We start from the raw sequence: 11,558 nt of genomic DNA on the forward strand, positions 1-11,558 counted from the left end.
TTTGTCTAATTACATTTGAGCCCCTGAAATAAGGGGACTGTGTATGGAATTGGTTGCAATTCCTAAACGTTTCATACAATATTTTTGTTCAACCCCTTGAATTAAAGCTGAAAGTCTGCACTTCTATTGCATCTCGGTTATTTAATTTCAAATCCATTGGGGTGGCGTACAGAGCCAAAATGATTAAAAGTGTGTCAGTGTCCAATTATTTCCGGACCTTACTCTTGATAGGGCATATTCAGTACTGTCTAGTTATTCTCCAACGTAGAGCAAGTTTTTCTTTTATGTTTTGTGTTTACAGTGTTTAAAGGAACAGGCAATAAAGCCTTATATTAATTTCACCCTAAAACGGTCTCCATTTACATACCTCTGCAACTGACAAATGACATCTCTTACACCCCTATCTACATCCAAGACCCCATCTCTATCTATTCTATTTACAGATGCAGCACTATGGTTGTTCGTGCTGCCACCCCTAAATCCACTGCGGCACCTTGTTTTTTTCATCTGTGCTTGCGTGTGCTCATGGTCTCAGTAAGGTGACTTAATAGTCCATCGGGATTAACATAGCAGGGGTCCCTGCATCAGAATGGGACTTGCGCTGTGTGAATCCTGTGGAAAAACAGAAACTAGGGTGATAGCTAGAACCAGGGGCACCAGAAGCAGAAAACAGGGAGTGTAAACACAATGTGTGATACTACCGTATTAGATTTATTATTTATTTATTTTATTTATAAAATATTTTACCAGGAAGTAATACATTGAGAGTTACCTCTCGTTTTCAAGTATGTCCTGGGCACAGAGTAAAACAAATAATACATGGTTACAAGTACAGTTACATAAATGAACAAGGTATACATTATATACAAGACATTGCGTGCACAGTTAAAGAAAATATATATTATGAGCGTATGAAACAGTTACAGACCAGATTAAAGTGTGAGACAGCCTTAGATTTGAAAGAACTTAAGCTGGTGGTGGATATGAGAGTCTCTGGTAGGTTGTTCCAGTTTTGGGGTGCACGGAAGGAGAAGGAGGAACGTCCGGATACTTTGTTGAGCCTTGGGACCATGAATAGTCTTTTGGAGTCTGATCTCAGGTGATAGGTGCTGCATGTGGTAGGTGTGAGGAGCTTGTTCAGGTAGCTGGGTAGCTTGCCCAGAAAGTATTTGAGGGTGAGACAGGATGTGTCAGATGACGCGGACACTTTTACATGTGAGTGTATTTGTGTTTTTCTACCAATAAATACTGTCATCTATTTCTGAAATACGCTCTACACATTTCATAGTATTGTGGGGGAACTATGTGGGAGAGAGGTGCAACTGACATCACGTCATCTGACACATACCAGTTCCACTGATTGACCCTACACACAGCCGTGCAGACTGTGAAGGAAGCCACTAAGATCATTTTCTATTCTTCTGTGCTTACACATGGCCGTGTAAGTAATGTTCTTATTGATTATTGCTATACCATACTATCCTTACTCCCTATTGGGTGCACTCAACGTTTTTATTATTGTTTTTATTTTTGAATTGCATTGCCATAGTCTTGATTGTTTATCATACAGTCTTGACATTTTCCTCAAGCCGCTGTGTGAATCCTACCAGGCTGCACCTGTCTGTAAGAGACGCGCACTTAAACATGTGATTGAATCAGTCACTCTACCTGCACATCTCTAACAGGCGATCTCGCAGCTTTTATTTTATTTTAATAACACAGAATTGAAGCAGGGTGTCTCAGAGCTGACTCGCATTAATATCAGCTCCGGAGACCCCCTGCTTCAATCCTATTATTAAAATAAAAACCGTGCCATCGCCTATTAGAAGCGTATAAGTAGAGTGACTGATTCAGTCGCACTCTTAGTGAGCGTCTCTTACAGACAGGTGCAGCCCGGTAAAATACACCCAGCGCGGGTCAGATTCAGACGCAGGCACCCCCGCTGTGTTAATTACTGACTACTAGTGCCATGGACTGTCAAGGCATTGCACACGGTTGACCAGCCCATTCTCGCAGCCAAGCGACCGACCATAGCGTTCCATCGGTAGCTTATTTTCTGTTTCTTGTCCCTCCACCTCCGTCCTAGTTGTAAAGAAATATCTTAAAGTTCATAATGTAATCATCCCATCACATTATTGGGCATACTGTAGACTGGCTAGTCCAAATGAATTTAGGAGTAAAAAAGCGGCTTTAGCTGATACTTAGCTTAGGTAGTCTCTGATGTATCCAGAGTAGGAAGAGGTCTTCACAGAATGAAACTGGAGAGTAAATGCTTCCGCATATCTGAGGGACAGGAGAGACACAGGAAATGACCACCATGATGGACGTATCGCTTGAACACTTCTTCTGGGTGGCTGGATTCCTAAGAAATAGATGTGTAGTATATGTACCACACTCTCAATGACATATGGCCAACAGCAGGACGGCTAGTTCAAAATCAGCTGTGGCATAGATTCCAACACAGGGAATCAGGAGTCAGTGTAAGTTCTTAAAGCTACACTGGCGACACACTTTATTCGAGCTCGGCTAGTCCCACGAATTCGGGTATACCCGGGTGTATTGAGGTTTGTGACTGTTTTCTGCCCGAGTGCATTGGGTTATTTTCCAGGCAGGGATTGAAGCATTTTATTCCCGCTGGCTGCAATACTGCACAGTATATATATATATACTGCATTACAATTCATGAATTTATGCCATCTGGTAGACACGCGAAGCATTGCAGCCTATTAAATCCTAATCATTATCATTTAACAGATCAGCCGCCCGTCAGCCAGGCATGAACCCAGGCTGGGAAGGCAAACGCAACGGGGCTTGTCAGAGGTGAGGAGCGGCGCATTCCAGGTATCTGCCAGGTACATACTGGGTATTTGCTCGAATAAAGTGTGTCGGTGCAGTACATAAAAGGACAAAAGAGTAAAATAATACATACTGTAGATATTAAGGCACCGATCATAGAAACATAAAGCAACCCATATACTCATTAGTCCTTGAGGCATTAATGATCCCAATTTGATCATCCATCTGCAGTCTTGTTGCAATAGCAACCTTTCCAAATTGCCTCCCCTGATCTGAAAGCCTGAATGGCTTTTAGGACAGATGAGTCAGAGTTATGTTTAGATAAAAAAATATTTTGCTACAGAATTTATCTCCCCCCTCTGCAGTCAGTTCTCGCTGTATATTTTTTATGGTTCTACAGTGTTCCAAGATACGAAATCTTAGTTCCCTTGTCGTCATTCCGACATAGATCTGACTGCAGGTACAGGTCAAATAATATACCACTTTTTTGATTTACAATTCAAAGATTGTCGAATTTAGAATTTTTTAGTTTTAGTGATGTCCCAAAATTCGGAGGTTGATTTCCTTAAATTACTGGCAGAACAAACATTCTCAGGTCCAGGAAGTCAACACGAGTGAGACTAGCTACATTAGTCAATGTAAATTAAACTGTTTCTGGTTGGTTATGGTTAAAGAAACAGGGCACTGTATCTTTAACGTCTGGGTCTCCTTGGTGAGTGATTTACAGCTCAATGAGGCCAATAGAATTGTCGCTTACAGTAGCAAAGCCAATAGCATTGCTGCTTGCACTCACCTTGCTTGAATGGGAGGTAAACGTACTGTACATTATGATGTTCAAATCCTTTTAAAGAAATTAATTAAAAAGCTTGCGTTTCTGGGAAACTATACATTAGTCATTGTAGCCCTCGGTTTCACGGTGTAATCAATTTCAAGATTTTAGTAGACACCGTTTCCCTCTACACTCCAGCAAAACAAATGACTGAAGTCGGGTGGTAGTTTACAGCTCAGCATGTAATGTTACGTCAATGCTAATATTTATGTTGCTTCTTTTGTCACCGGAGTATAAATGCTTAATTAAATTGCACTCGTTTTGCAAGTTGCAAACTCCCTGATAGCATAAAAAAAAAAACAAGTCCACTGACTGATGTTTACTTTGTGGATGTCAATAATTGTGTACATTCACATGCTGTAAGTGCGCGAGCTTCTGTGGAATCCTGTACCAGGGAGGTAATTGGTCAGTGTGTCAAGATTGGCAGGAACGGCTGTGGAAAAGGGAGGGTGCAAAGCAGAAACTTTTCAGCCTGCAGCTTGCTCTTCAATCCTTTTCGAGAGGTGGACTGGTTGCCCACGTTACACTTGGATACCATTTTCTTTCAACTGCATGGATACATCATGGCTACATTTGTGTACAGGGTCCAGTTTTTAGACGACACTGATCCTTTTAATAGTACGAATTTCCCCGAACCTACCCGACCGCCTGTGTATTCATTTAGAGGAGACATCCCCCTGATCATTCAAATTGCGGGGGTGCATCGCCTAGTTAAAGCACCACACAAGGTAAGTTGTTTTTTATTTTAAGTGTGCTTGTAGGTATTTGCATTTCAGAAGCTGTATAACATTTTGCATAGTTTAATCTCTCATTGCCAGACAAATTGAAGATACATTTGTGGTGCGGATAGTTTGATTACAACAACTACGTGAATAAATGCGTGCAAAAAATAACTGCGGTGTTAAGGCAGTCATTCGAGTTTAGACCATGATCAGCTGGCAACCCATATTTGGCTGCAGAAGTTGGGAATGATTTTATGAGGACGCTTGTGTTTAGAGGACACAAAGTATCCAGTTTGAGGAAGCACAGTAGTCAATTTTAGAATAAAATAAGGCCATGTATAAACCGTTTCAAGATTATATTGTTTTAAAATCTCGGTAATTGACACTATTTACAAAAACAAAACTCTGTTCCTAGTAAGTACTTTAACAAATTAATAGTCTGCATTGTTTCAGAATAATTGATTTGCAAGTAAATGCGAGATGTTGTTAATAGCTTAAACTAAACATTTATGTTTGGGATGGGTTGCAGCCTTCAGGAACAAATATATCATGGTTGAAGTCGTGACCTTGGGAAAATATTCTTAAGAATAATTTGTCAGAATTTGTGTTTTGTGAAATCTGTATATCTAATAATCATACACATTTAAAAAAAATCTACAGTATGTGGCACTAATAGCAGAAGAATGCCTATTTGAAACATTCATGCGCAGATGAATTGGTGCACAAGTGCTCTGTTCTTTTGAGCACAGCATTTGCTGCAACGGCTAAAATATAAATAGCACCTAGCCTGCTTTTATTAGAACAATGACTTGACCGTTATCTATGTGAAGAAATGCAGAATGACACCCTTTTTAGCTCGTTATTTTATTTTTACTTGCCAGTGAGTAACTAAAGCTTATATATTTTTTCATTTTCATCTTGTTATACTTGGTATTTTAAATTCAGATTCCATTTCACATTGCTTATGGTTTATGAGCAAATATTAAGTACGTTTCTTTTTCATTTCTAAACCCAAGGTACAAATTCTATATATAATTTGTCAAAGACCCAGCAATTGTACTTTTCAGGTTGGTGTTTTTAAGTACAATATGAGTACTTTTTAATTACATTTTCCTTTGATTAGATGTTATACACATACAGTGGTGCCCAGAAGTGTTCACACCCTACCGATAATATCACGTTGTTGAATCACAAATGCAAACTAAAACTTTTTTTTATTCGTTTAACGCTGTAGTTGTTAAACAACACTTATGAGAGGATGTTAAATGTCAAAGGAAATGTACTTGTTGCATAAGTATTCAACCCCTTAAATCAGTACTTGGTAGAAGCACCTTTTGTAGCAAATATTGCTATGAGTTTTTTTTTGGATAGGTCTCTACTAGCTTTGCTCATTCTTAACTGGAAAAATGATGCAGTTCTGATAAGCTTGTTGGGGATCATTGACAGACTGCAATCTTCATGTCTTGTCATAAGTGTTCGATTGGGCCACTCAAGATCCTTAATTCAATTGTTCAACCAATCCAGTGTGACTTTGGGTCATAAGCATGGTGGTGGCAACATCATGTTAACAGTTGAGATGATGTTGACTGGGTGATGAGCAGTGTTGGGCTTGCACCAGAAGAAACGCATGGAATTTAGACCAAAAAGTAAAATTTTTGTTTTGTCTGACCACGAAACCCTTTCCTACATGTTTGCAGTATCATCTATGCTTTTTTCGAACTCCATACGCGATTTAAGAGGGGTCCTTTTAAATAGTTTCTTTCCTTTTGCACCTGTGCATACAGAGCTTTGTGTAGGGACCGGCTTATTGTCGATGTATGAACACCAGGAGCATAGCTATAGCCCGGGCAAAGCCTGGGGGCCCGCTTTCCACCCCGATCAGCGGCACATTGTGAGGCCTGAGATGCAGGAAAGAAGCACAGAGAGAAATCCCTTCTTCTACAGGTGGGCGGGGCTCTGAGATGCAGCAGGAAGGACAGAGTGGAAATCCTTCCTCTGCAGAGCCTCTAGGTGGGCGGGGCCTGGGTCAGTTTGTAAAGCCTCAGTAGTGCAGCTTGGGGATGGAGTTGTAGCCTGAGAGACAGGCTGGGAAAGGTGAGAGAGAGGGAAGGGTTAAATCATAGGGGTAAAAACAGAAGGGAAAGGGAAAGGGAGAGAGAGAGAGATAATATATGAATGTGAATGTGCTATGCCACTGATAAACACTGACTCAGTTTGGGAGGGCAAACTGATCTGGGCGGTATGATGCATCTTCCCTTTAATAATGGACCTCACTGCGCTGAATGGGATAATCAGTGCCACTGAAATTTTCTTGTACCTTCTGCTCTGTGCCTCTCTATCATTTTATCCCCGTCTTGATTCGAAAGCTCCTTGGTCTTCATGGTTGCTTTGTTGAATCAGTATGCGAGTTGCAGTTTGAAAGTTTTTATATAACCTGAGGAAAACGATCTGCAAGTTAAACCACTTTGATTACACACGGCTTTAACCATTTCACTAATTGTGTGACACCTTAAACAATTAATTTGCACCTGAACTGATTTAGGGCTGTAGTTGCAAAGGGGTTGAATACTTATTGAGATTAATCTATTTTTTCTTTCTAAATCTTCATTTATATTCTATGTGCATTTTCTAACTATCACTTTGGGGTAGTTTTTGTAGAATCTATATGTAAATTCTAATTTGAAAGCGTCATGAGTATGCTCAGGTGCCAATAGAATGTGAAAAATGTGCAGGGGGGAAATACTGCAAACCACTGCAGCTTTATTTCCAACTGTCCCCGCAAATGTGCTGGTGAACCGGGGACCAAGCGTGGACTGTTCACAGCAAATTGCAGAGCAGGGGGAAATTTCTCATCAGGATTAGCACAGCAGGGTCCCTGTGTAACGCGTAGCTCACCACAAACGAAGCTCGACCGCGGTGCTGAGGTAGGGAATTGGTTAACGCCGTCCCATAGCCACGCGGGCATGCCTAGGATGTAGAATAGTCGTTCAAGCCAGGTCAGGATTACAGATAGTAGACTGCTTAATGTACTTGCCAGGTTCAGGAGCGGAGAGTTGCGGATCGTCAGTGTGCGTACCCAGGTTCAGGATTCAGTGGCAGTTCTGCAGAGACTAATGGCCCATCGGATTAACAGAGCAGGGGTTCCTGGCAGGGACCCCCGCTGTTAATCAGATGGGCCATTAGTCTGTCTGCTGAAATGTTCCAGCATGCACCCAGCATGCACCCAGTATGTACCAGGGTCTTGTTGGTGATTGCCCCAGATTTGTTTTAGAATACTCGTCGGCTCTACAGTATACTCTTTAAAATATATTTATTTGCATTGTTGCCATATCAACATACAGATAATTTCATAAAGTTTCTTCCAATAGAGCGATCATTATAGGGTAAATTTTACTAAATTAATGCGTTTCTTTTCTTTATGCGTCCAGGGATTATAGTTGTAAATTTTCCATTTAGTCTTCCCAAAACATTATCCAAAAACATTACCTAACACACCATAAGAGATATGCAAAGCATTTGTTAAAACAGTTGGAGACATGCATTTTCTAATGCAACCAGCCCAATTGTGAAAAATGAGGAATATAGATTTCTAACCATAATGACATCTTGGCCGAGATGGGAATGCATATAGAGAAACAGATGGGAATAAGCTGTGAGTGGTATTTCATTATTTGGAGTGCAGTTACAAAGATTTAGAACTTCTCTTTTGATATATTTGCTCCAAGGAGAATAGAGAGAGGAAGATCCTCAATTACCACCTTATCACCTTAAGACACATCTGCTTAAAGAAGCATTTGAGTAGCACTGGATAATCATGGACACATGACACATAAAGCTTGGCCCCCTGCAGACGCACTTACTAGTATTCCCTCCTACTGTCTCTGTACGTTCTCCCTACCTACCAATTAGATTGTAAGCTCCTCGGAGCAGGGGCTCCTTCCTTAATGTTACTTTTACAGTATGTCTGAAGCACTTATTCCCATGATCTGTTATTTATATGATATGTATTACTACTGTAAAGCGCTATGTACATTTATGGCGCTATATAAATAAAGACATACAATACAATTACAATCTATTGATGTTATTTCAAATACTAATGTAACCCCGAGGTAAAAATTCACTTGCTGGCCCCCTCCGCGAGTGCCCTGTGGTAGCGGGTGCCGCCGGGGGCTGCGACGGACCCGCCGGCATATCGCGAGGGTGGGGGCCAGTGCAGGTAGTAGCGCGTTGCCCTGCGGTGAAGGCCGGTTGCCGTGGACGCGATCGGGCCGTCGCTAAGGCCGCAATCGCGTTGCCACCGGCCCGGCGGCTTGTGCAGAGGGCGCCGCCATTGCGCGTTAGCTCGCGCATGCGCAGTAGTCAGCCAGCGCAGGGAAGGCCCCAGAGAGATCGCGTGAGAGTAGGGAAGTGTAGGAAAGGGTTGTGGCGGCCATTGGTAGTTCGCGCATGCGCAGGGCTAGTGCGCACGCGGCCCCAATACATAGACAGCCCCCTGGGAACTACAATTCCCAGGAGGCATAGGGAGACAGGCACCAGGTGCCTGATAGTGGCCAATAGGGCTGGAGGATGCTCAGCCCGGGAATATAGATACATTTCCCGGGCTTTGCACACGTCAGTCAGGCTGAGGAGAAGGAAGGAGAAGGAAGGGTGCAGGGAGCGAGTGGCTCCGGCACCAGGTAAGGGTTCTCCTTAGGTCCCCAGGCAGGCCCCAATTCTCGGTAAGGGCAGGGGGTAACTGAAGAGGGACGGCCCTAGATAGGGAAGGTCACCCTTAGGTGTGTGAGGGTGCAGGTTTGGCAGTGCCACAGCGGGTAGTGCTGTGAGCACTTACAAATAGGCACAGAGTGCGAGCAGTGGGTATTTGCTGCGGGTTCCAGTGGATGTTGTGTGTATCGTTGCAGTGTGTGTTGCTGCATGTGCTGGGCGCAGTGTGTGCAGCGTGGGTGGATGTCTGCAGGCTGACGGTGAGAGCTGTGTGTCTGCTGCAGGCTGTTAGGAGTAGCAAGTAGTTAGTAGTTACACATAGGACTGAGTAGCTAGGGGAGGGGGCAGGTTATTACTCCGCAGGCCCTAGGAGTTTTCCCCAAGCCACCCCAGGTTGCGGTTCATCAGGGACAGGCCCTAGGTTAGGGTTCCTGTCACTGTAGGGATAGATAGGGATAGCGGCGGTTGCTGTTCCCGTGCGACGGTGGTGTTACCGAGAGACGGTTGTGTTCCCGTGAAGCGGTGGGACCCTCGTTGGGGTTCCTGGAGAAGTACCTGGATAGGATCAGACGGATGCATCGCACGTCTGACCCTTTTAGAAGAGTGTTGCGGGCCCGAGCATCGGAGTGCTCGGAAGGTATTTCTACACATGTGCACCAACAGGCCTAATAGATAATTTAGTGACTGCGCAGTCACCCACGACCTCCGTAGGAGTACGGGACATTGGGTGTGGGGGATCACAGGATACTGGGTGGGAACACCAGACATTGGGCTGAGGTGATATGGTTAAGGTGATGCGGATAGAGCATGATGTTATGTACTGTGTTATATGTTCTCAAGTAAAGTGTTAGTTATTGTTTTATCGTATACGTGTGTTATTGTATTTCTTACCCAGGGCTATCTTTCATAACGGGGATCCTGGGTAAGTGGAGGCGCTGCACCAGGTAAATGGTAAGGGTTTCCCCAGGCTCCCAGCTAGCGGAGGCTCAGATCTCCTGGAGCCACAGGTGTGATACAGTTACCAGTAGTCCCTTAGGAAAGGTGCTCAGATAAAAAGGGACCGGTTAGACCACAAGGGGCCAATGTGAGATTGGGTGGGTCAGGCCAGTTCACAAAAAGGGCTACACTAGCAAACTATTCATGAATCTAAGTTGGTCTTTTCCTCAAAAGGAAAGAGACAAAATCTATGTCAATATTCAGGCATGTAGGGGCCAAAGTTTGTAAGGGTTTAGATCCAATACGATTCTCTTTGAAAAATCTTTTTTTATGAAATCTCTTCCTCTCCAATCGTTGGTCACAACTTCTATCCCTAGAAAGGTCAGATCTTTAGGGTTGCATCCATGTTTAATCCTAAAATAGATGGATACACTATGTGTTTTCAAGTCCCTTTTCAATGTTTCTGATATGTTCACCCAATCTGATCTTTTAGTTTTCTATAAAAAAAAAAATGGCGCAAAAATGGCGAAAAGAAAGAGAAAAACTAAAATTAATTGCCATACAGTGATTTTTATATATTAAAAAGCAATAATACAGCTGTACCCCGTTATAGCGCGCCCCTATATAACGCGAATCTGCTTATAACGCGGTTTTCACGTGGCTCCCGTTTAAAAAAAATAATAAAAAATTGTACATTTTTTTGCACACTGCACACTGCACACTGCACACTGCACACTGCACACGCACACTGCACACTGCACACGCACACTGCACACTGCACACACTCTCACTGCACACTGCACACACTCTCACTGCACACTGCACACACTCTCACTGCACACACTCTCACTGCACACACTCTCACTGCACACTCTCACTGCACACACTCTCACTGCACACTGTACACTGCACACACTCCCAGCACTCACTGCTCACAGCACACACTTTCACTGCACACATTCTCACTGCACACACTCTCACTGCACACATTCTCACTGCACACACTCTCACTGCACACACTCTCACTGCACACACTCTCACTGCACACACTCTCACTGCACACACTCTCACTGCACACACTCTCACTGCACACACTCTCACTGCACACACTCTCACTGCACACTGTACACTGCACACACTCCCAGCACTCACTGCACACACTCCCAGCACTCACTGCACACTGCTCACAGCACACACTCACACTGTACACTGCACACACTCACACTGTACACTGCACACACTCACACTGTACACTGCACACACTCACACTGTACACTGCACACACTCACACTGTACACTGCACACACTCACACTGTACACTGCACACACTCACACTGTACACTGCACACACTCACACTGTACACTGCACACACTCTCACTGCACACACTCTCACTGCACACACTCTCACTGCACACTGCACACACTCCCAGCACTCACTGCACACTGCTCACAGCACACACTCACACTGCACACTGCACACTCTCACAGCACACAGCACACAGCACTCACAGCACACAGCACTCACAGCACACTCTCACAGCACACTCTCACAGCACTCACAGCACAC

At 43.6% G+C, this 11,558-nt stretch overlaps 1 protein-coding gene across 3 annotated transcripts in view; it reads left to right on the forward strand.

Moving 5' to 3' along the window:
* The first annotated feature begins 3,960 nt into the window (after positions 1-3,960).
* Positions 3,961-11,558, forward strand: part of FHOD3 (formin homology 2 domain containing 3) — a 607,453-nt gene continuing 599,855 nt past the window's right edge. For 2 of the 3 annotated variants that reach the window (XM_075586421.1, XM_075586422.1), the window contains exon 1: positions 3,961-4,353. In XM_075586421.1, coding sequence (XP_075442536.1) covers positions 4,189-4,353 — 165 coding nt within the window. In that variant the 5' untranslated portion in view covers positions 3,961-4,188. The remainder of the gene's footprint in view (positions 4,354-11,558) is intronic. The other variant, XM_075586420.1, reaches the window with a different exon arrangement.

The sequence above is a fragment of the Ascaphus truei genome, chromosome 2 (genome assembly GCF_040206685.1).
Source record: "Ascaphus truei isolate aAscTru1 chromosome 2, aAscTru1.hap1, whole genome shotgun sequence".
NCBI classification, from domain to species: domain Eukaryota; kingdom Metazoa; phylum Chordata; class Amphibia; order Anura; family Ascaphidae; genus Ascaphus; species Ascaphus truei.